Here is a 26440-nt window from a genome sequence, read left to right as displayed (position 1 = left end):
TCAGAGCAAACCTGGGTATTGTCGTGGAGATTCTTGATATAACTAAAGAAAGTTTTGCGGCTGATTTTGGTGTCTGCCACAATTCTGCCTTCATAGCTGGATTTAGAGGTTTTTAATTATCTGTAAATAAATTATTTTATTTATTTCAGAATTGATGCCTCTTAGTTAAATCAGAATAATTTTATGTTCAACTCTATTATTTCAAAACCCATAAGGCAAGTGTAGATCAATAAGTATGTATACCTTTAAGAAGTTTCCTAGGAGCAAGTGTATAAATACTGAGCAGGTGCAAGCCTGACTGCCATTTTGTAGTAAGCTGTTGAGATGTAAGCATGTGTATATGTGTAGTAAGCATGTATATCTGTGTAGTCTGTCAGTTAATCAGTTTTATATTTTGAACTGCAGATATCCGTCCTGATGTGTTTCTGTGTAATAAAGCATATAAACAAACTACCTCACCTGTTCGTCTTCAATAATAAAACAAGATGAGTTACTTAGTGTCAGAATGGGATCCAGACTCAGGACCAAGAAAGCACTCAGTTAAAGGTGGAGGAATATTGAGGAATGGATCGTCCCCACTGCACATATAATTTGCAAAAACAGGTCAGAAACGTATTTCAGGTATCAAAGCTTACTTAAATGATTTCTCATTCACAAAATATAAAACGAAGCCCTCAGAATGCTCAAAATGAATTTTTAGTTAAACGAAATGTCCAAAACTGTGACATATTGATAAAAAATATTCGAATAACTACAGAAATGGTTTCAAGTCTGAATCACATAAAATTAATAAAATAAGAGAAACACCACATTCTTTTGCTATGAGCTACTTTTTCCCATTAATTAAAGCTACTCAAGATATCCGAAATATACAGAGTGCTCGCATGTTTATGGAGTATTATAGTATAGTACAGTTATTTCGCAAAATACAGCTATTTCAAAGTATGTTTCAGGACGTGCAGTATTTCTAGGAGTTTATTGTGCATTTGAATGTTATTACAAGTACTGGCTATGTGTGCATGTTCATACATAATTACAAGGGCCATATTTCCAGTGTGTTTGGACATACTTTGTTGGCATGGTTGGGGGACTTCAAAACCCATGTCCACTTGTATTTGATAATAATATTGCAGAGAACTGGAGAGTGTTTTGAGCAAGAATACAATATTTTCATACAAGCTGCATTTTCTGATAAAGATGACCATGCAAAGGCATTTATTCTGCTTAATTTACCTGGTTCAGAAGCCAAAGAAAGAGAGCATTCATTTGTGTATGCACCTACTGTATTTGCATGGGAGGGGGAAAACTGCCATATAGTGGTACCAGCTGAGTCAGGGGAAGACCCCGAGTGCTTAAAACATAAATTTAAAAAATATGTAACCCCCAAATGAACATTACAATGGAAAGCCACTTATTTTACACGCGATCAAATGCCTGGTGAAACTTTTGCAGCATATACAACTGACTTGAGAAATAAAGTTAAAATGTGTAGATTTGGTGATTTCAGGGATGAGTTGATAAAAGACAGACTTGTGTGTGGTATTAAAGATGATGCTGTGAGAAAGATTTTGTTTTGTGACAGTGGTTTAACTTTGAACAAGGCCACTGAGATTTGTCAGATATATGAGCTCACAGAAAGGCACACAAATATGCTTACAAATGAGAAATGCATGCTTCCAGTATCTTTTAGTACTCATGTTGATAGTATGCAGCACATGGTTAAAAGAAACAGGCCCAAGCACATGGCAGCAACTGTAAGGCCTGTAACAGTAACTGGGAAAATGTACTTTTCTAGCATATTCCAGAGTGGACATAGTCTCAGTGAAGCACAAGATTGAGACACCAAACTTAAAGAATGTGCCTCTACCCAGGTTTAATTGCCAACTGTCGTAATTGTTAAGCAAATCATGAATCCAAAAGAGAAAAGTGCTTAGCTTTTGGTCAGCAATGCCACAGATGTAAAAAGTGGAATAATTTCAAAAGGTTTTGTAAATCAAACAACGGGCATTCTTTTATTAAGAGAGAACATTCAGAGAGACAAGTTGATCAATTAGAAAGCTCTGACCCTACTTTTATGTTGATGGTGTGTCAGTGCTTAATGAAACAGTCAATAGAATAGATTTATGGGCAAAGAATGAAGTATTTTGTACTGTTCAGATAAATGGGTTTTTCTCAGAGCTGAAAGCTGACACAGGTTCAAAGTGCAATGCTATGTCAGCAGAAACATTTTTTAGAGTATGTGCTGGTGAAAAGCTTGATTTGGCAGTGTACAAAGCTTGTTGCTTATGGTGGTAAAGAAATTCAAAGCAAAGGTTCAGTAGTGCTTTCATGTTACTCTGCTGGGAACAGCTATGACTTACATTTTACATAGTCAAAAGACAGGTATGGTTATTATTAGGCCTCAGAGACAGTTTGAAAATGAGACTACTTTCATTTAATAAAAAAGTGCACCATGTAAGCTTAAAAGACCACTGTTCTAATTTCAACCAGACTATTTTTCTATCTATGCTGATCTTTTTGAAGACAAACTTGGCAAATTCCCAGCTGTGTACTCCATGAAGTTAGATCCTGAAGTCAGTCCAGATTTCAGACCAGCCTGGAAAGTTTCAGTGCCTATGCAGAAGCAGCAAGGTGTAATTTGTACAGTTGACAAATCGACTGAATGGGTATCTTTCCATGACTGTGCCTCATAAGAAAAGTTCAGATGATATTAGAATATGTATTGATTCATGAAATTTGAACAGAGCACTGAAAAGACCTCATCATCCAATGCATACAGTCAAATAAGTTGCTGCTCTTATGCTAAATGCCACTGTTTTTTTCTGTCTTAGATGCAAAGAGTTAGTTTTAGCAAATTTTGCTTGACAAGAAATTTTCATTCCTTTTGACAGGTACAGATTTTTGAGAATGCCATTTGGGATAAATTCTGCCACTGAAGACTTCCGAGGCACAATGGAGCAATTTTTTTTCTGGTCATCTGTGTGCTATTATAGTAGATGATATATAGTAGGATGTAATGGTGAAGCCGAGCATGACAGAAGCCTCAAGAAAATTCTGGAAAGAGCACGTGAAGTGAATCTTAAGCTGAATCCTCAGAAGTGCAAATTCAGGCTACAAAAATTTACATTTGTTGGTCATTTATTTACCAGGTCAGGCCTACAACCATATCCTTCCAAATAAACAGCAGTTCTTGAGAGGTCAGCTCCAGACAATGTTCAAGCCCTACAACGTTTTCTTGGCATGGTTAACTAACAAGGCAAGTTCATTCCAGACTTGAGACAACTTTCAGCAACACTTAGACAGCTGGCATGTAAAGATGTATCCTGGTCATGGTCAGAGCAACACCATAGAGCATTTGATGTTCTGAAACAGATAATTGCCAGTCCACCAACTCTCAGCTACTATGATGTTCACAAACCAGTTACTCTTTCTTGTCATGCTTCGAAGTTTGGTCTTGGTGCAGTCATTCTTCAAGAAGGTAGACCAGTAGCCTATGCATCCAAAACGCTAACCCAAACCGAAATGCAGTATGTGCAGACGGAGAAAGAACTATTGGCAATTGTGTTTGCATGTTCGAAGTTCCATGATTATATTTATGGTAAACCTATCCAGATTGAAAAATATCACCAACTTCTAGTCACTATTTTGAGAAAGCCTATGCATACAACCCCTGCCAATTTGCAATGCATGATGTTGAAATTGCAAAAAATATAATTCCAATCTTGTCTACACAAAAGGCAAACTTCTTTATCTTGCTGATACATTGTCCAGATCACCCAGAAATACCACTGAATAGCATGAAAATGAGAAACTTGATTCTGAAGTCATGGAAGTGAGACATTTTTCTTCCACGTCTTGATTTGCTTAGAAGTCATACAGCCTCAGATCCAGTAATTCAGGTCATGTGGTGTAGTGGTATTTGCTCTGACTGCAGACACTCAACCGCTTTATCAGTCAAGGATGGCCATCAAAGCAGTCTTGCTTATTAGTAGACCTGCAACCATATTTTCCTTACAGAGATGAGATAAAATGGTATCATCATGAATGGTCCAAAAGTGATTGTTCCAAAATACTTGCAAAAAGACTATATTATCATCTTGCATCGTGGCCACCCAGGAAATGATTCTACTAAAAGAAGGATGGGAAGATTAGTATTTTGGCCTTCTATGTCAAGAGACATTGAGAGTACTCTCATCTTGTTCTGTATATAATAGTATTAAGCCACATCAACAGAAAGAACCACTTCAGCTAAATTAGATTCCTGGACTACAGTGGTCAAGTCCGCACAAAATTATTTCTGACAATGGTTCACAGTTTACAAGCCAGCAGTTCCAAAGATTTGCTGATGAGTGGGACTTTACTCATGTTACAAGTAGCCCTGAGTACCTGCAGTCAAATAGTTCGGCAGTACATACAGTTCAAGGTGCGACACAATTACTAGAGAAGTCAAAAATGAGACAATAGTGCTGTTTTCTTGAATCTCTTGAATCTCAGAAATGCTCCTCATGATAAACATCTTGGTTCACCTGCACCAAGACTTCTCCTGAGACAAACTAGAACCACACTACCAATTAGTAGTACATTATTGGGTCCATGTTTCAAGAACAGATCAGTGAAAGCTAATCTGTTAAAGAAGCGCTTATCTCAGAAGTCCTATTATGACAAGACCAATAAACTGCTCAAGTCCATTACAAGAAGGGGAGATAGTGAGGATGCAGATGTCCAAAGGTTTTGATCGGACTGGTGTCATGAAAAGTACATGTCCAGAGCTGAGATCATACATTGTGGAAATGCAAGGAGCAGAATTTGGTGGAATCGGAAACATTTGATCCCGGTGTCTGGGCCTGTACTGCAGTATCATACCTGCGAGAAAGACTGTATATCTCAGAGTGAGTTATCTGAAATTCCAGTTCCAGAGGACATTCCAGTATATATCCCTGTTCCTGAGAAAAATTCCAAAACTCCTGAAGCAAGTTGTTCACCTGTGACTACCCCTGTTGCTAAACCCAGTCCTAATTGCTATATCATAGAACAGATCACATTTCCAGACCATGTTTCAGATACAAGGCAACTTAGACATGAACATTGTGTTTATGTCTTATTGTCTATACAATTGCATGTTTCTTTTCAAATGTCATTATACTGTGGGCAATTCATTAAAGAGGGAGGATGTAGATCAATATGTATGTATACCTTTAAGAAGGGTTCTAGGGGGCTTGCACAAGTGTATAAATACTGAGCAGGTGCAAGCCTGACTGTCATTTTGTAGTAGGCTGTTGAGGTGTAAGCATGTATGTCTGTGTAGTCTGTCAGTTAATCAGTTTGTTTATATTTTGTACTGCTGCTATCCATCCTGATTTGTTTCTGTGTAATAAAACATATAAATAAACTACCCCGCATTTTCGCCTTCAATAGCAAAACAAGATGAGTGACAGCAAGCAAACACATTTCCCAATACTCTAGTCAATGGGGACTCCATTGTAAGACATACTGATGCCCTTCTAACCAGGCTGAGAAAGGAGAAAATAATGGTCAGTTATAAACTTGGAGCCAAGATCTGTCAAATTTATGCACACACGGACAATATGCTTCCACAATAGTCCATGTAGGTGTAAATGACCTGAGATGTATCTGTCTGGGCTATACAAAGAGAGCCATTATAGATCTCTGTGACTGCAAGTGTCAGGATGGTATCAGCCTAGCATTGAGTAGCATATTACCTTCACCAAGGATGTTGCCGCAATATGAACAAAATATAGTTGATTTTAACAATTGGCTGTTTCTGATATCATTCTAAGGAGATTCGATATTTGTCAGCATGGGACGACAAGGTTAACAGATCATGTTGTTTTACCAAGGATGGTCTGCATCTGTCCCTTTAGGCTTTTAAATACTAGCTAAAACTTTACCCTTCCCCACACAGCCTTTTTTAGGTAATACCAAATTGACAAACCTACCGACATTGCAAAATCAACTCAACTGAACCTCCAATTGTTTCTGCTCAATGCCAGGAAGATAAACAAAAAACTGCACTCCCTCCAAGCACTCCTCACTCTGGATATTATAAATACCTGTGCAGTTTCCAAGAAATGGTTTAAAGCCACAGAAAGAATTCCAGCAGGGCAAGTTTTTGGTGCCTAAAGCCACAGAAAGAACCCCAGAAGGGCAAGTTTTCGGTACTTACCACACTTTTGGACAGTAGACACACAGACAGGGACACAAGGTGAAGGTGTTTTGATATACATCAATAACAAGCATACCTCTAGGCTGGTTAAACAGGAGGATACACTGGAATTTCTTAACATGGTCACTATAGATAAAATCCTGTCCAATATCCTAGCAAGCTCCAGTCACTCTCTATATCCCACATAACTCATAGCACATACTTAGACCTTCTGCAGACATTTACCATCCGACCGAATATCTTACTCATAGGAGACTTTAATTACCTTCTATAGACTGGGAATTCTACATGGTCTTAAATCTGCTGACATAGAGATTCCTGGACTGTGCAAATACAAACACACTTGATCAGTTACTGCATACATCCACCAGAGATTCCAAAATATTGGACCTAGTACTCAAAAGTATGGAAGAACACTGCACCCTTCCCCCAATGTCACATCCTCCCTGGTCAGGTCTAATAATAAAGCTGTCAACTCAGTAAACCCAGTAACAGTTATGAACTATTCCAAGGCAAACTGCCTTTTATTAAGTGCTAGCTTGACAAAAGTGAATGCCCCTTCAAATCCACAGAACACAGCAGCCTATGTAGAATTAGTCACAGAAACTCTGCACAACCATGCCAATGTCTGCATAGGGGGTGCTTACCAGTAGGAAGCCCAAAACCAACTCCAAAAACAAACCATCCTTATGGCATATGAAATTACTACAACAAAAAGGAAAAATAATCATGAATAAAATCAGAACGTGCAACTCTCATAAAGATAAGAAATATCTCATCAAATTAAACAGGCATACACAACAGGGCTAATTAAGTCTAATAAATCCAATTTTGAGGTCAGGATAGTCTCCCAAGCAAAAGACAACAACAAGGCCTTCTTCATCTGCGTTAAAGGAAACTAGAAAAGCAACACACAGCAGTGTGCTGCTGAACTGGTGGTTATTGGTGCCATATTCATTGAGATTGGCAATATAGTGAATTTGCTTGCTGACAAATTTAGTTCCAGCTTTATTACCCACTAAGACTTTGCCCCCCACCCAAAAAAAATGGTTTCAAACATAACCTCTCCAACTATAAACACAGAGCATGTCCTGGCTGTGCTCACTAAGGCCAAGAACACAGTCTCAGTGGACTCCAATATCCCAGAATGCTTCCTGAATCATCTAAAATATGACCTTTCAGGGTCATTGGAGTTATTATTTAATCACAGTCTCAAAACAAGCTACATGTCACAAGAATGAAGGACTGCAACAGTGATCCCCCTACATAAGGGCAGACCATCAACAGATCCCAGAAACTACAGGTCCATTAATCTGACTAGTCTTATACGCAAATCCATGGAAAGATTTACCATGGAAATGATCAGCAAAGATATAGGAGACCTTCATATACTGGATCCATCCCAGTTTCACATTGTCAAAGGAAGGTCATGCCTACTGAACCTTGTGGAATTTTTGAGAAGGTTACCAAGGCAATGGATGAGGGTAACAGTGTATGCTGCCTTCCATGACCTGGCTAAGGCATTTGATTCAATACCCCACAAGGGGACTGTTATCAAAATTACAGAATTAGGCATAAACCCATATATAACATACTGGATTGCCAACTAGCTCCCAGACAGGACCCAGGAAGTTAGGACTGGTGAGACCAGCTCCACAAATAGGCCAGTCACCAGTGGATGTCCCTCAAAGTTTTGTGCTGGGCTTGCTCCACTTTGACATCTATTTCTCAGAAGTCAAGGACAATGTCAAAGACCTCTGGTTCACCAAGTTTATAAATGACTGTAAATCGGGAGCTATCATAGATTCTCCCCATGGCATAAATATCCTACAAGAGAATCTGGCACAAACAAATGACTGGTGCCAGAGCCACTGATTAAAACTCAATGCAAAGAAATGCATTATAGTGCGCTTTAGAAGTCATCCACCCAAGCTAATTATTCCATTGATAAAACACCCTTAAGAGTTAACCCAGTAGTTAAGGATTTGGGAACATACATAAATAGTAATTTGGTCTTTGACCAACATGTAGCCAAGACAGTAAGAAAATCATTTTATGTCGCCCAACTCATAAGCAAGGGTTTGGCATCCATGTTCAAGGAAGTCATAGTGCCCTCTTTGGCATGTACCTAACTAACCAGGCACTTTGAACAGTTCAAAAGTCCTCAAAATGATCCCCTCCAGGGAGAATCTATGGCATGAATACCCTATTCTACACAAATCACCTTGAGGTCTCCTACAGGTTACTGACAGGTGATCTTTCTCTGACATACAAGGCATTCATAGACCCAACTATGATGGACCTTTTGTATATCCAGGAAACAAAAGGGTGGAAAATAACTGAGTGAAGAATCACAAATCACACTCAGTTAGTCACACTGTTCACCAAGAAAGTCCAAAAATCCACCAGACTGCAGAAGTAATATAAAATGAGTCCTTTAATAATCCAACAAACCAACAGATTTAGTGCTTTCATTCCACAAGGGAACTTTTTCAGAATAACACAGCACTAATTAATCAGTCCTTAAATAGTCAAAGTAGTTAAGAATGACAATTTTCCATTGGTCAAAACCCAGTCAAGTGATTGATAAAAGCAGTCAGGTGATTCTAAAAATAAATAACAGGAATTATGCCAAAAATCAAAGATAAAATAACAAAAATAAAAATAACAAAAACAGAAAAATAGAATGTGGTCAAGTAATAAAAATATGTATGTAAAACATACAAGGCAATTGAACATGGAGATATATATGAGACACTGCATAATTCTGTTTTAGTTTAAAGTCCTTTTCTTCAGAGATGGTAAAATAGGGTATTGTTTATTTAAGCCAGGGGCTGAACAGGCATCAGACTTTAGTTGCCACAGTAACTCACAATACCCTAAACTGCTTTCCCAATCTCTCCCTCTTTCAAAGGGCCTAACCTGCTCCAACACTCAAAATTTAAAGGAATAATTCACACACACCAAAGTCTGTTTTGAATAAGGCATTAGTTTCCTTTCTCCTGGATACCTCATACAGGTGCTCATAAATTCTCCATCTTAAGGTTGGTTTTGCCAACGTAAAATGCAAAACATGAGGAGCAGTAGGCCAGGTATACTATCCCTTTAGAGTGACAATTAAAGTAACCCTTGCCCTTTAGTAATCCAACTGGACCCCCAACATGTAGTATATAGACATTGGCTACATAAGGGCACTGGGGGCACCTTCCACATTTGTGTGCCCCTTTCCTTAATCTACGGTAGAATCAGATTTACAACTCTCAAAAATATTTTTGAAATTCCATTCCCTTCTCAAACTATATTTCAGTTTCCCAGAAAAAACATCAAGGCTGTTGGGCATACTAGCAAAAATGTCCCAATAAGTCTGTATGATAGTTTTCATAAGATAGGTGTCCCAATGGAAGTCCATCACAAAATAGATGTCTTTACTGGGGGGAACATTAGTAGCCTTTGCTTCCATTTGTATATTGGATGACATAATACTGTCTGAAAATGCCCCACCCAATATTATCAATGGACAAAATGGGCATGTATCTAGTTCCCCATTCTTGTAAAACCTTATTAGTCAGAGACAACCAAGTGTTCAGGGTACCCACACTTGACAAAAACCTTGCCTATATACTCTAGTTCAGAAATCAATTCAACTTTGAGTGTAGTCATGCGTGCTGCCCTGACCATTTGGCCCTTGACAATGTTCCTTTTCTGTGAATATGGATATTCACTCTTAAAGTGAAGATAAGAATTGGAGAAATATTTTTTACGGTAAACAGAGGAGACATACCTATTGTGTCTAAGATCTTTCCTAATCTGCACATCCAAAAAAATGAACATCATCCTCTGTCACAATGGATGTAAATTCCAAAAAATTGGTAGTGTGGTTAATAAAATCCAAAAAGGGGGCAATAATTGCCTTTTGTCCCCTCCACACGATAAAAATATCATCCAGGTAACTGAAATAACATTGTGTTCATAAAAGGGTGAGGTGAATAGAAACTGCTGTTCCCAATACAGAAGAACTATATTGGCAAAAATGGAGGCACACGAGGCCCCCATAGCAACCCCCTCAGTCTGCTTGTGGTATGCTCCTTGAAAAAACAAAAAGTTATTACTGAGCACCAATTTTATATTCTCAAGCACTAACCGGAATTCCAGGGAGGGGATGAAATCAAAACCCACAATAATCTCCTCGAACCAGGCTAGTCCTGGGGTATCACACTGAATAAATCCTTGATGTCTATCATAAGGAAAGTGTAATCGCAATTAAAATCCACTTCCTTGAACTTGTTAAAAAAATCCCATGAGTCAATAAAAAATATGGTGAAACAACCCATAGAAAGGTTTCAACTTGTTGTCAACATATAAAGCCAAAGGCTGTGTCTTAGAACCGGCAGAAGAGACAATGGGTCTCAGAGGGGGGTTTTGGATGTCCTTATGGGTTTTAGGAATCCCAAAAATACCAGGAATCACAGGCTTAGGAACCCACAAAAACTCATATAACTGTCTGTCGATAACCCCCTGAAGTAAATTGTCCTCCAGGATCAAATCCAGGTTCCTATAAGCCAGGTTAATCTCACTTCTGGAGACCTCCTGCTATTTACCATCCCCATGTAGGATTTCTAACATTTTCCCTGTGTAAATCCATTCCTCCATGAGCACTACCCCACCCCCTTATCAGGCTTCATAATCCTGATCGTACCATCCCTACTAATATCTGAAAGCAACTCACTCTCTTCCTTGGAAAGGTTCCTACAAAAAGAACGTTTTTTGTTCTGAACATTAAATGTTTTACGAATATCTCTTTCCACTAATGTCTCAAAGTTAGCAAGAACAGGATGTGTGGGTGGGTGAAAAGTACTCCTTCTTCTTAAACTTCTGTCAGGTTGACAGACATTGCTGCCCCCAAAAAGGACTTTCAAATTAAGATTCCTAACAAAAAGCTTGGTGTCTAACACCATTTTAGCCACTGACCCTGGTCTACTGGGTACAAAAGTGAATCCTTTTTGAAAGAAATCAAAGTGTGTAATGGAGGGTTTGATCCCACTATAGTTAAAAATGTAAAAATTATCATGGGAATACACAGAGCCATTAATAACAATATTGCCCCCATGACCCTCATTCAATAACTCATGCCCCTCTGTCTCCCCTGATTCCGGTTGTAAGTCTGTCTGACTGCCTGGGCATAGGCATGTGTAGTTTGTGGGGTTTGGTTTTGTAACCTTGGTGACCTCCTAACCAGGCGTTGGCTTAAAGGGACTATTCTCTGTTGTTCTTGTTCAAAAGAATCACCACTATGGTTCTCTTGTTCATTGTACAGTACACCCATTTCTCCTGTTAAACTGTCCTGACACTTATACTCAAAATTAGGACATGTAGGTAGAAAAGCTGAGTAAGTCTTCCCACTTTGGTAATCTTATCCCTCTGCAACTTATTTATTTTCCTCTTTTTGTTTTTTTTCTGTCATCTTATCCACATCTTTAAACATATTACAATATTTTACCCTGGAATCTTGAACAATACATCTGCTTCCAACCTGGAATTAAGTTCTACAATTTCCTTATACAAAGTGTCCATGACCAAAAGATTGTTTTTAACAATACTGCGTAAAACAGCAAGACCGCAGTCATTAAAATTTTCCACTAAGTCATTAAAGACAGCTGCCCCTTCAACCACATTATTAGGGGAATTTTAAGTCTTAAGCCCTTAGGGACATACTTTCTCTCCAAGCACTGCTCCAAAAACCAGTTGTCCAAAGTCAACGACTTATATTTAATCAGTTTTTTCTTTTAAAGAATACACATTACCTTGATATGTAAGTCATTCCTGTTGGGGGGGGTTTGTGTAGTGGATAAAGAAACACCCATGTTAACCAGTCATTGAAATCAAAATCAGCCCCCAAAACATCCGATTCATGGATCAAATTCCTTGCTTCTGGATCATGAACAGTCATTCAAATGTATATTACTTCTGCAGTCTGGTGGATTTCTGGACTTTCTTGGTGACCAGTGTGCCTGACTGAGTATATTCTTGGCTTTTTGTATATCCACAAAACAAACAGCACCAGGAACATAAGATCTAAGCACCTGAATTTTGCCTGCAACATAAACAAAGCGAGCTGGAGAGACCAAAATGTCTCAAAGGATCTCCATCCACATGAAGCAGAGGTGATCTCTGACCGGGGTTGCCAGATTTTTGACTGGCCAGGTAGGGACAGAAAAAAAAAAAAAAGGTCTTTCACGCTAAGTGAAGACCAAAAAAAAAAAAAAAGGTCTGTCTTTAAACACGGAGCTTACTTGTGTTTAATGCGAAACATCAGGCAGTTTTGCATTAAACACAAGTAGCTCTGTGTTTAGTGATTTTTGATTGGCCTGTATGCCGGTATATGAGCCAATTAAAAAAATCGCAAAATGGAGCTACTTGTGTTTAATACTGAACTGCCCGATGTTCCGCATTAAACACAAGTAGCTCTGTGTTTAGCGATTTTTGATTGGCCCGTATGCCGGTATACGGGCCAATCAAAAAAAAATGGAGGCTGTTTCGCCGGGATTTAAACCAGCAGTGTGGGACTCTGGATCGGGCTGCTGATCCCAGGACAATCCTGCTCAAATGGGAACATCTGGTAACCCTGTCTCTGACCCTTTTCAAGCAAAACCTTGATCATTGGATGGGAAATCATAAATTCTGACAGTAAATTAATTAATCCCAAAACGCACCACACTGACACACACACACACACACACACACACACACACACACACACACACACACACACACACACACACACACACACACACACACACACACACACACACACACACAGATACACACAATAACTCTTAGCTAGCTGGATTGCAAAAGAAGAAAAAATAATTTATCCATCTCAGTCTGGGTAGAAGAATTACTGGGACCTCTATGTTACTGTGTAAAAATGACAAAATACAACACGAAGTCCAGATAAAACAAACTCACTGCTATATCTAATCCAGTTGCTATACAGATCTGTTGCCCAATAATAGTTTATGTGAGGTAAGTATTCAAAAGTAAAAGTGTCAAGCCATTTACCCCTGTAGGGGTATTTCAGAAAAGGTCAGAACTGGAAGATATACATTTAGCAGAAACCTTCCCAGCAAATCAACCTCTTTACTGTATCAGATCAAAAGAGTTCTACCTATTGGCCTGAAAGGACAGCCTTCTAGCTTGTACATCAAACTCAAACCACATATAATATACTTTTTGGAAAAGTCCATTGTGTAATGCTTTGAGTGACTAGTTCCTTCCTGTTCATCTTGGTTACATGCAGGATGTTTTGCTTTCGGTTACCCCTCCCCAAAAAGAAAACAAAAGCTGCAGTTACATTTAGCTGCAAAAGCAAAATAGTCATATAACATTTGCAACATTTTTAAACAGTCTCTTACATTTCCTGTTTAACATATCTGCTGACCTTTCCCCAAGGGTCCATCTTTGGCCCTCTACTTTTAATATATTTACAAATGACATCCATAAAGCAAATAAACATGCTTCCATTGTCCAGAATGCAGATGACTCCACCTTGATCTGTTCTATCCAAACCCTGGAAAATTTACAAGTAGTAACACAATATTCCTTTTCCTGCATAGTATTGTGGCTGACTCATTTTCAGTTACTCCTACGCCCTAAACAGTATAAACTAATTTTATTTATCCCAAAACAATTAGCTGTATAAAAGAACTTTTCAATATAACCTCACCAAACTTCAAGGTACTGCTACAGATGAAAACACAAATTTCACCTTCACATAAAACAGGCAGTTTAAAAAAACACAACAAAAACTCATCTCCCAGTACAGGATCAAGCTATTAATAACTGATAATACCAGAAAAGACATCTCCTCAACCCAACTTATTCCAGTACACCTTTATATTACTCCTCTATAGTCTGTTGGTGGCAGCTGGTGAAAAGGTTAAGGTTATGAACTGTAAGTGCTGTGTTACTGGGTTTGATTTCCTCAGCCCTCATGTGTGTGACCTTGAGGGAAGTCCTTAACCAAACATTACCTAAACAGATGGGTCAACTATAACAAAGTTGCTAGATTCACAATTAGTTTAACTCATACGACACACCACTGCTAGCCCTGAAATAGTTGAGCTGGACAGAGCTGCCCCATTTCTTATCTTTCTCATAGTTAAACTACACATAAACTCATTAACAGACCATAATGTTGTCCATCTTTAAATTTCATAAGCACCTGCTACTCCACTAATATAATTCTGTGTTCTACAGACAAACACTGACTACTAGTAACCAGATTAAACTTCTCAACAAGAGTACTTTAAACTACACCTTCAAAAAGTGGGGGACTCCTTCCCTCTCCTTCTCCTCCTCCTGTACAATTTTGCAGTATTTTTAGGTTGGTCGATATATTCTGTATTGTTTCTTCTGGTAGATCATGTTTTATTTGCTTAAATTTAACACTGTCGCTTTAAAATTTTAAATATTGTACTAACTGAATTGTCATATGACTGCATGATTTTTAAACAAAGAGGTTTTCTATGCAAGTCAAACGGTTCTGAAAAAGTCCAGTGCTGACTAGACGAAAGTCCTTGACCATTTTTGTATAGTTGGCATCCTTTTATGTTTGGGATTTATAAAGTCTCCATTCTTCATTTTTATGTGACACCTGGAATCTGCATTTTTGTTTACTTCACTGAAGAACTAAACAGTCTACAGTGCATTGAGGGTTGTTGGTGACTGTTCACTACGTGAGCCTTTTTTTTTTTCATTTTAGCCCTAAAAGTAAGGCAAAGATCATCCTAAATAATCTATATGACACTCTATTCTGTGAAATAAGAAAAATAGACATAAAAGCTCCAGTATTTCTTGGTAGCACAGATCTTTTAAGCCCATGATCTTTTAGCTACAAACCTCTATGATCTTTCCAACTGCTGGATATGCTTAGTAAGGTACATCCAAAACAGGGTGTTGTATTCAATAATGGGTCTAATTAGTACAGAGAACAAAGAAGTGAGATCTTCTTTTGATCATAGGATCAAAGGAGGTTACTAGGCTATCGACCATGAGGTCATTTCAAACCTAGCCGTTTCATCCGAATGTAATACCATAGATACTCTAGTCAGTACCCATGAGTCTATTTATTAATGACTGCCAAAGTCCAGGAGCATTGTGGGTACTATCTCTGGTAAGAATATATGGTGCCCCATCCACTCGTCCAGGCTCCTTTTGAACAGTGACACATAGGTGCTCTGCTTCACATGAAATGGCAGCCTATTCCAAAGACATGGCAGTAGCTGAGAGACAAAGCTGTCCCTCCAGCACGTTCTATTCAAGTCACAGGCCATATTATGGTCCCTGGAATGAGTAACTCAAGTCCCATTTGATTTACGGATGTACAGCAAATTCATTAGGTTTGGGTCAGAGATTGCTCTGTAAGCCAGTCATAAGTCTCCCCTAAGAAGTCTATGCAATACTGAATACAGTGACAGGGACTTTAGTCAGTCTATGTAAGGTATGTGCTGGAGTCCATTTATCTTCTTAGTTAGAAACCTCTGAGCTCTCTCCAATTGCTGCAGGTGCTTTGTACTGTACATGCCAAAACGGGTGTTATACTCAATTATAGGCCTGATTAGTGAAGAGTATAGAGAGGTTATAACCTCTTTTGCTCTAGAGGCGATGCCTTAGCTAATCAAGTGTGCTATGGAGAAATCCTTCCTTACTACAGGAGACACATGGTGGTCAAAGTTAAGGTTGCTCTCTACTTGTGATCCCAGATCTCTTACCACTTCATAGGTACATATGGTATTGTTGTTAATTTGACAGCATGAAGAGACATTGTTTTTACCGAAGGGAATGATCATGGATTTATTTGCATTCAATTTTGGACCATGACTAAGATACCAGTCGTTGGTCTGCATAAGACCCTCCAGACGTATACTGACAACATTTGGGGATTCAATAATTGCACCCAGTTTTCAGCCATCCACAAACTTGGTCAGCCACATCCCCTTAGCTTTGGCCTGAATGTCTGAGAAATATATACCAAAGAGTAGGAGTCCCAGCACTGACCCTTGTGGCACCCCGCTGGTGACAGGTCTAGTCGTTGATGTGGAGTCACCCACTTTGATAAGTGTGTGACTGGTTTGTGAACCAGTTGGCAACCCATCTTACAACAAAGGGGTGTACATTCAGTTTGCCAAGTTTAACGACAATGCCCAAGTGTGGGATTGTATAAAAGACCTTTGCCAAGTTGAGGCATGCTGTGTGCACAGGTTTGCCCTCATCAATGGCCCTGATCACATTTTCAAAGAAATCCATCAGGTTTAACAGGCAGAATCTGCCCTTGATGAAGCTGAATGGTCAGATACAGGGTTTGGTGGCCACCTATGTCTTTATGAGGTCCATGAAAATACGTTCCATGGCTTTACAGATGAGGATGGTCAGACTTATGGGTCTATAATTTGCTGGGACTGTTGCTAAGCCACCTTTGTGGAGGAGAATAACTGCTGCTGTTCTCCTTTCTCCAGGAACAAAGCCAGTGGTTAGGCTGTGACTGAATCGGGTACTTAACGGAGATGCTCGTTCATGTTTTAGTTTGTTTAGAAGACAGCGTGGGATGCCATCTTGTCTCATAGAGGCTGTGTTTTTTGCCTTAGACAAGGCTTTAATGACCTGCTCTGCAGATATGTAGGGTGGGGAGATTGCGGCAAGGTTTGCAATAAGTTTGAAGGGGATAAGGGAGTGAAATTTTCACCAAATCTGTCCACTAGCAGGTTCACTATCTCTGCAGGATACCTTTTAAGCTACATACACAGCTGTAAAAGGATTTATGGTTACCCTTGGCTGTGATTGCTAAGTTTTTCTCAAAGTTACCATTAGAGGATTTGATATGTTGTCTTATTTGCCTGTTGAGGCTATGGAGGGTGCTTTTCCATTGTTGGGGCTTCGCCTTAGTTTTCTTAGACAACAACGTTTTGCATTTGCTTTTACATTTGTTGATGCTGGATGCCCACCAAAGTGGCTTTTTCTTTACTTGGGGCTCTGGCTTTGATTCTCTCTGGAGCAACTGAGACTATGCACTTATACAAGTGATTGTGCAGGCCTTTAGTGTAAGCTTTTTTGTAATTACCACTTCCAACTGGGAGGGAGGGTGGGGCTTGGAATGCATGTTTTGGTGAATTTTTTTAGTCTGACTTCACCCTTTCTGAGTTCTGGTGTTAGTGCCAGTTCAAAGTCAATTGATTTGTGGTCAGATTTAACTAATGAGGGTCCAACAGTTGCAGTAGTGCATCTGTTTGCCATGTTAGTGAGGACCAGATCTAGTATGTTTTTTCCTCTTGTTGGGGTTTGAACAATTTGCTCCAAAGCATTTGAGTTAACTAAGTCAAGGAACTTTTAAAAGAGTGAGGTAGGGCTAGAGTAGGTTTCCCAGTTGATGGCGGGATAATTGAAATCCCTCATGACCAGAGTGTTTGGCAGTATTTGGATTGACTCCTGTTTGGTCAAGTAGGCCTCATGCACATCATGAACCATGGAGGGGGATCTTTTAACTAGCTATGACTTGAATGAGTGGTCTTAACCACAGTAATCTGAACTTGGAGTAACTGCATGGAGTTGTCCAGCCTAACTCTGAAGGTGTCAAAGGCATTGTAGCCATGCAAGGCAGGGGTACTGTCTGAGGCCTTGAACCAGGTTTCTGTAACTACACAGACATCTATATCCTCCAGTGATAGAAGCGCTTCTGGGGTGTGCAGTTTTTGGTTTAAGCTCCTAGTGTTTAGCAGCATAACCCTTATTTTGTTTTGGTTGGCAATATTCACATCGGCAATTTTGTTTCCGAGACCTTGCCTAAAAAAGGAACTATGGGGAAAGCAAGCACCTTTTCCAGCAAATGAAAGGATAGTGGTGCCAGGTGCAAACCATTTCTGGCAAAGCAGCAAAGCTTGTCAACCATGTCATCCCAGGCACACAGAAACTGGATCTCCTTAGAATGACACCAAAAACTAAGCCAACTATTGAAATCGATCATTTTGTGTTCATACTGTGGCATCATTCTAGGTGAGGGTAATGTACTCCACAAGGCTAGGGACATACCTGCCTGGGACACATACTTGGAGAGCTCAATCATGTCTCTCTTCAAATAGTCCATTGACATACATATCAGGTCATTCACTCCAACATGAGCTATGACAGCGTTATAATGGTACATGTTGCCGAGAGACCCGAGTACATATGTGTGATCTGATGAATCCTGGCACTGGACAGGCAGCAGACCTTGATTTTCTCCTTATCTAACCTGGTGAAAGGGACATCCATGTGTCTCACTATGGAGTCTCTAATGAGAAGAAAATGTGTTTTTTGAGTGTTATGTCTTAATGGCTTAGTAGGTGAGACACTGGTGTTGCTATGTGTCTTGGGTGCTGAGGGAACTGTGTTAGTTGTAGCAGTCTTTTGTTTTGGAGGTCTCTGGTATTTTGTTAAGTTTTCTGAGAGAATCCCGGCTTATGTTGTTTTATGTATTGAATGCATCCTGTGTATATGAGTAGTGGTACTATGTGCATGATTAGTGGTGGGTGAGTTGACAACCTCTTCAGTGTTACTGTTTTGAGTGCAAGAGAGCAGGGATTCAAGATTGTTGGTGTAGATAATTCACTCTAGCACAGAGTGTGAGAGATGTATTAGTAGAGGGATGTCAGTGTGCATGGTGCACTTGTTACACTGCCTTAGGGGATCCAAGTCAACAAGGATGGCAGGAGAAACAAAGGCAGTCCAACTGTATATAAAGCTAGGTCTGAAAAACTTAGCACAAAGGGGGTGATTTCAGGACTGATCCAGGAGGTGCTCTGTAGATGGGTATGTCTGATGGGGTTTTTGGCTGGTGGTTTAATAGGTCACAGCTCACTAGCAATACTTCTTAGACTGGAGATGTACTAAAGATGAGGACCACACTAATGTAGTACAGCTGTATCTAAGGGAAAAATTGTCGAAATTATCTGTCCAGCTATGCCACACAACTACACGGCAGTGCACAGTGTTGTGTGATGTGAAAACAAGTAGAAATCAGATCAAATACAAGGCTTAAACCCCACACGATAATAACTTAAAAAAAAACTATTAAAAAACTCAAAAGAACAAATGATGATGCTTACTCCAACCCCCAAACCATTCACCTTCACGAGACAGGTTCCAATCAGCATACTTCTCTCACAGGGGTGCAAAAGGGTCCTTTTCCAATCAAAGATGGCTTGAAAAATGTGCTCAGAATACAGCAGCCACTTCAAAGAGACCCAAATGCAACAAATCTGTATTTGGACTATGCTACATCTACTAGCTACACTAATTTAGTTGGGAAATACTAAAAAATGTTTTAAACAGCAGTGAGACACTAAAAAATGATTTAAACAGCAGAAAAGTAGCAAGGAGACACTAAATAATGTTTTAAACAGTAAACGAAATCAGCTATTTAAAACACTGCTTGGCAGGAAAACAGAGCAGATGCTTTGCAAACAGTGAAAAGAAGCAAAAACTACTTTGCAAACAGTGAACATAGCAAAAAAAAACTTAGCAACAGTGAAAACAGCAACAAAATATGATTTAACAGGCACAGTAAGGTTGACAAATGCAGTACAAACAGTTCAGCTTAGTTTACAGTATTAGAATACAGCATTAAATAACCAGATCTGGAAGAAAATCTTTTTTTGGTATGAACTGTGCAAAGTAAAAGGATTTCTTTATCAACATTGCAATGTGATAGTCAAATGTGAGGGGAGCTACCCACCCAAGTGCCTAGGTCTCTCACTTCCTTTTCATTTTGGAGTGGTGTGTTATCTATACTACAAGTTGAAGCTAAGGGGTGCTTAAATGCTACAGTGTTATACTTCTTGGTGTTGTTTGATCCCATTTTTGTACACGAGCTACTGACAAGTGTAACACCCTGTTGGAGAGCCTGTACTTCAGAGAGGGACTTGGGAAAGACTCCCCATTTGCAATCATCCACAGACTTTATAAACCAGAAATCCTCGTTTGCTAAATGAAGATCTGAGAAGTAGATAATGAACAGTAAAGGACCCAGCACAGATCTCTGTGGAACTCTGCTGGTCACCTTCATACAGAATGCACCCTCTTACTCTATCTACCTGGACACATAAGATCAATTTGGAGTTCCTTCACCTTGTTTATTACATTTGCACATAGTATGATATCAAATGTCTTGGCAAGGTCATGGTTTGCTGTGTGATATCTTGCGCAAATCCTACAGCATGAGTAACACTCTCAATGAAGTTCACAAGATTCATTAGCGGAGTTGTATCTGATGACTAGTACAGCCAGTAGTACATGCGTGTCAGCATGCCTCTCTCTCCCGTTATCACACTTCTTAGCTAATTGCATTTTGTCTTCAATGGCCTGTACTGCAAACCATTGTAGCTAAACCTAGTGACAATTTCTTATGCTTTTTTCTCTTCTTTATCACTGACATTTTCTTTACTTTATTACTTGCCCTTACTTTATTTCTCTCTATTTACATTGCTGTTTTATACCATGTCAGCTGCAAACATGATGTGGGCTAGCAAAGGCTATCATGTAATGTACCTACTTTGCTGCTACCTACTGGGTTCCCATTGCTCTTCAGGCCCACCTCTCAACAGGGTGAGGGAGGTTACCTGTGATGAGTGAAGTGTATGGCTCACTGGTGCCCAATGGTGCAGTTTCTCACGATGAGGGATGTCTTGCTGGGTCAGCCCTCAGGAGTTTGGGGGACTGGTGATGGCTTTGGTGGACTGCCAACTGGACACTCATTGGCAACCTGGAGTGTGTCTTAATGTGACTTGGAGAGCTGCACATCTGCCTGAACCCAATCAAAAACAAATGAATAAACAAACAAACTGAAAAAAAAAATGCAATTATGGGTGAACCTCAGCAGCATCTTTGCTGTAGAAACTATGGAAGATTCCATTCAGATTTATGTGATAGCAACATGCTCAGAGCTTATTAATTATTGGAACTTTGTTGGAAATCATACCACAAAACTGTGAAGCTTTGCTTGTGACTCCCTCCTATCTTATTAACTCTGAATTCATACCTTCAAAGTTAAACTTTCTTGACTGTAAAATCTTCACTGTAACATAAATGACTCTGCTTCTTGGATTGCTATGCTGAAAAGATCCTTTTCCATTGCTAAAAGTTTCACATCTAAAAAATGGAAAATATAAACACATTACTAATCTACAGTGCAGTAAAATATAGATAAGTGCAATCGGACTAGAGGTACATGTGAAGGTCGAAACCTTAATTCATGTTCTACTAGCATGCTGATGTACAAAATGTGTAGTCATGCTAAAGAATATATATGTAGAAACACCCAATCAGACATTGCTCCTCACAGACAGGTTTACTGGCTGTACTATCTTCCTTACCTCTATTATTATTATTATTATTATTATTATTATTATTATTATTATTATTATTATTATTATTATTATTATTATTATTATTATTATTACTGTTAGTTGCTGTCATATAAATAGCCTTAGTATACAATATACAGGTTGCAGGGAACCAGAGGTAGGCTTTAGGAGATGACTGTAATTTGCAGAATATGACATAATATCACTAACAGATGAGTTGTTCTATAGCCTTGACAGATTTATCAAAGATTTTAAATAGATACAATTATTTCTGTGTATAGAACAGAAATGCAAATGCTTCACACTGGCTGGAAACTTACTTATTTCTGTACATTAAAACATTTGAACAGTTGAATTGTTATATACTGTAACATTTGCTGTATCTATCTCCTTGAACACTACACTTCACCATGATGATACAGCAAACAATTTTTGGATGTACTTACATCACTGCTCACCAGTTGCATTATTTGTATACATGATTCTATACATTTAATCTACATTTATTTGTATTAGTTATGTACTTTGTAGTTCTTAGTGTTATTTCTGTAATTAAATATTATACATACTTGTACCTTTTTGGGCCATGCAATGGCTGCAAATAATCTTTCTTGTACCACCAAATCTATCTAGTTAGCAAACACAAATAAAATAAATAGTTGTTTCTACAGAGTCAGTCATTCCTGGATGGTATGTTAACCACACTTCAGTTGTCTCAAACAGCACTAAACCATGAGGCACATAAAAAAGATAAACATAAATATGTTAAGCAAATATATAGATAATAGCTTTCCCAGTGAACTATAGCATTTTGTTTGATCTTGAAATGACTATATTTATGAAAGGCACTCTCAAGTATGCATTCCCTCATGGTACAGCACTGACCCTTCAGCAATGTGCTTACAGAATGTTTAACTCACATTTTATAGGCATATCTTTTTGCCTAGATTTCCAACCAAATGAGGGCTTAGCCGATTCAGCAGCACATCTGCTGCTATAAAGCTGAAGAACTACAGCATTGCCATTAAAACCATTCAGAGCTCCTTAAGACTCAATCAGTACAGCACTATTAAATATAGGGGTAGTCACATATAGATATAGCAATGGATTGGATATCCCTAAAGGTGAGTAAACTATTCCTAGAACAGCACATACATAGGCAGACAGCCATATTACACTCTCACTCTGTCTATGTAGGAGCCACATTTATCTAAAAATTCTGCACTTCCTTGATATAAAATGGGCATAATACATGCTTTAGAAGGATGCAGGGCAGAATACTGAAGCTGAACCTGTCTTGTCTAACATGACATAAACATTTAAAAGTACTCTTCTGTGAAAATTAATCTACTTCACAAATGCAAAAACAAATATGTTTATGTGTGAAGTTGTGGCCCATGCAATCACCATATACGGGTCACCTTCCATTTTATCTGACAATTTCTGGAAGTGCAATATCTCAGTGGAAAAGGGCAAGTTGTGGAGCTCTTAGGTGAAAAACAGTGTGTTGCACATAGCATTCTAAGCTCTGTGGATGTTGTTTCAGACAATTTATTTACAACAGATTGATGCCTTGGTCACTGCATCTTGGAGCATTGATAAACCTCAATAAAACAATTTATCATCAAAGTGCTGTTTATCATGTCAAGGGGTGATCCAATGGCTTATTTTATTTCTATTTGTTATCCAGGTGACTTCACTTTAGGTATAAACTGAAGGTACTGTACAAAATCACACTGTATATTAGTGGAAATCAAGGGAATCAAACCTTGGATTACAAGATGAATCTCATCATCAACTGATTATCTTAATCCTATGTGATAAATTGCTAAATAGTCACAATTTGTCTTCTTACCCCTTAATGTTGGACCATGGTAGATGATAGAAAACTATTTTGTCAACAACTATGCTGGTCACAAAAAAATATGACTGACATTTTTTTTCAAAACTGACTTTTCCAGGTTTGACCTCTGCTTTCCAATGTGATATAATCAGGCCCTGTATAATTTTATTAACACTGTTTAGTCAAACCACACTACAGAGACGCAAGTAAAATACCCCACTGAGGAACTTGCTACTCAAAATGAAAACATCTTAAATAAAATGAAATAATCATCTGCTTGTGACTTCACATCTACTGCAAGTACAATACAACAGTTCATCGACCATACTTTAAACTTTCACTTATATTTCCAACACACGTGATAAATACACATGATAAATACAATGACCCCCAAGTAAGATGACACGATTTTGTTCAAAAAGAAAAAAAAAATCCAGTACAAAGGAGGTAGTATGGATCAGTGTTTATATAGTTATGTGTACAAATGTTTCTTTTGTGGCTTTTTTGATAATACAAGACCCACATTAATAATGCCCCTGCACCTGAGGGAGTAAGCTCATTAAATATTATTCTTCAGCTCCTCCTTTTATTATTTGTTTGCAGTTAGATGCTTTCAGAATCCTTATGTTCCTACCTGTATCTCCAGATTAGCAGCCATCAAACAATGGATATGTAAATCTTCCTCGTCAGTGGCAGCACACATTTATCTATCCTTTGTTGACTCTGTTAGTCCTACTACACTAGTGGAAACTTTTCAGGAGAGGCCCAAGGTGATATTTCTACTACTGATGCAATTTGGCCAGCGGCATCAAGACACTTCACCTATGCTTTTTGGTAGGTGCTGTGGGATCTTTTACATCCACCTGACCTGTCATCTACTCAACCAAATGGGAACTGAATTTAATGTCTCATCCAAAGGGTGACACACCCAGGAGTGCAGCACCCCCCTAATGCTGCACTGCGGTGTCAGCAATCCAATGATCTGGAGTAGGAATAGAACCCAGAACGTTTTGGTCTTCCAGCACTAAAAGCAAATGAGCTACCTGTTGTGCCACTGACACTGTATAAAGCAACTGCTACACATTATAATACAAAATGCATAACTTCTTCAAAAACAATAATACATCATTGATTGATGTTTCAGCTCAGTAGGTTAACAGCTATCCCTAAAATAGAATCACATAAACCTGTGCTGACTGCTTCACTTTACAAGTGCCCAATAAAGTCCAAAAAGGTTCAACGCTGGAACTGTCATTCTTCATCTCTCCCTATCTTGTGCCCTCTCTCTAACAGACTAAGAAGTAACTCAACACCCAGTATGTGCTCTATTTGCCCACATACTATTTGGCAACATTACAAAAGGGGTTCACCATAAACTAGCAACTACTAATAAATATGTGTAATGTTAAAGTGATGTGTTTGTAGCAAGAATGCTAAGTTCATGAAAAATGCACTTTAAGTGCTATTTCAGCAAATAAAATTGTTGCAATAATGTTTATTACTACTTCAAGGTGCAGGAAACATGGACATGATAATGTTTAGGGTGGTTGTTGTTGTTCTTTTGGATTTTCCCGGTTAGGGTCACCACAGCGGAACTCCGGTCCGCTAATGATTTGGCAGTTGGTTTTTATGGTGTCAAGTTGCCAGCCCGACACCCAACTTTCAATGAAGGCATGCCCATTCAACACATGTCTTTCGAATGCCCACTCAACCGCGGGGAGGACATGCAGACTCCACACAGAAGGCACTCCCAACCCAAGCCGAGAATCGAATGGGAGAGCCTCTTGCTGTGAGGCAATAACGCTACCACTGCACCACCACTACTTCAAGGTGCAGGAAACATGGACATGATAATGTTTAGAGTATAGAGTTTAAGTTTTTTGCATGTGGTGCTGGAGATTGTGTAATACAGAAATTGTTTTCTTCTGGCAGGTGAACACAGAGGATTAAATCTGTTAGCTGCTAATGGCTTCGTCTTTCAGCTCAGGGATTTGATTCCCTCTGTATTCATATGTATACTATGTGAGTTTGAGTGAACCTGACAGTGTTTCCAGGTAACCCGTGAAAAGAGTAATTTGCACTCAGTTTATCTAGTTAGCAAATAAAAATACGATGAAACACTGCCTCAACCCTTGGTCATGCTATAAAACATCACTTCTTCCTTCTATTCTTAAAGCTTAACTATCGCTATGTTGGTGGCTACAATGAACTGATCTGGCTACATCAGAAACTATGTACAGTACCTGCTGTACAGTAAAGCACTTTTTTTCACAATCATATATATATATATATATATATATATATATATATATATATATATGTGTATATATATGTGTGTGTGTGTGTGTGTGTGTATACATACACACACACATACATGCGCACCAAGGGGGTGTACAGGTCATGCACATTAATGCTCCTTCATCACATTAAACATCTTTGATAAAATCCTATCCTATTTATATTATGCTAAATGTTTTGTTTTAACCCCCTGATATATAGCTTCACATGTGCAGGATGTGTGCGTCACTGGTGCAGCCTCCATTAGCTACATACACTGATCTTGCCTTATTACTGTGTATCTAAATAGTTTTGTATACCAGTCTTGTTCTCCCTCCTCAGGTTATTGCTGAAGAAAAAGTGAACAAAATTACCAAGATAAGTGCATCTGCAAAGAACTGCATTTTGCATTGGGTAGGGAGAAAGCGCATTCATTGTCTCAAACCTTCAGTAAACAGTTCTGACAGCTCATCAATGACCCTGAATAAAAATACTGCTAATCCATATTGAATTGTTGATCACAGCTACCAATATGTATGACTAACAATGTATGAATTAGTTGTGGTTACTCTAAGCAATTTCCATCAAAGGAACCATATCAATGATTTATGAAATGTATTTTTATGTGGATGGGCTCAAGTTGCTGTTTTGTACTGAGATAATCTTCATGATTGCTTAAGTTTAGTGGAGTCTTTACTGTAGTATCTCCAAGCTCTATTTATATTCCTTTTCTCTGTTTTATTT

General features: G+C 38.7%; 1 protein-coding gene across 1 annotated transcript in view; it reads right to left on the bottom strand.

Moving 5' to 3' along the window:
* Positions 1-26440, bottom strand: part of NOX4 (NADPH oxidase 4) — a 1166454-nt gene that overhangs the window by 1117250 nt on the left and 22764 nt on the right. The window contains exon 4 of the mRNA XM_044071824.1: positions 21252-21361. Within this exon, the coding sequence (XP_043927759.1) occupies positions 21252-21361 (110 nt within the window). The remainder of the gene's footprint in view (positions 1-21251; positions 21362-26440) is intronic.

This window comes from Protopterus annectens, chromosome 5.part0, assembly GCF_019279795.1.
Source record: "Protopterus annectens isolate FY-2018-M chromosome 5.part0, PAN1.0, whole genome shotgun sequence".
Lineage (NCBI taxonomy): Eukaryota > Metazoa > Chordata > Ceratodontiformes > Protopteridae > Protopterus > Protopterus annectens.
Note: the sequence above shows the minus strand (reverse complement) of the source record. Positions and strands in the feature narration are given on the sequence as shown.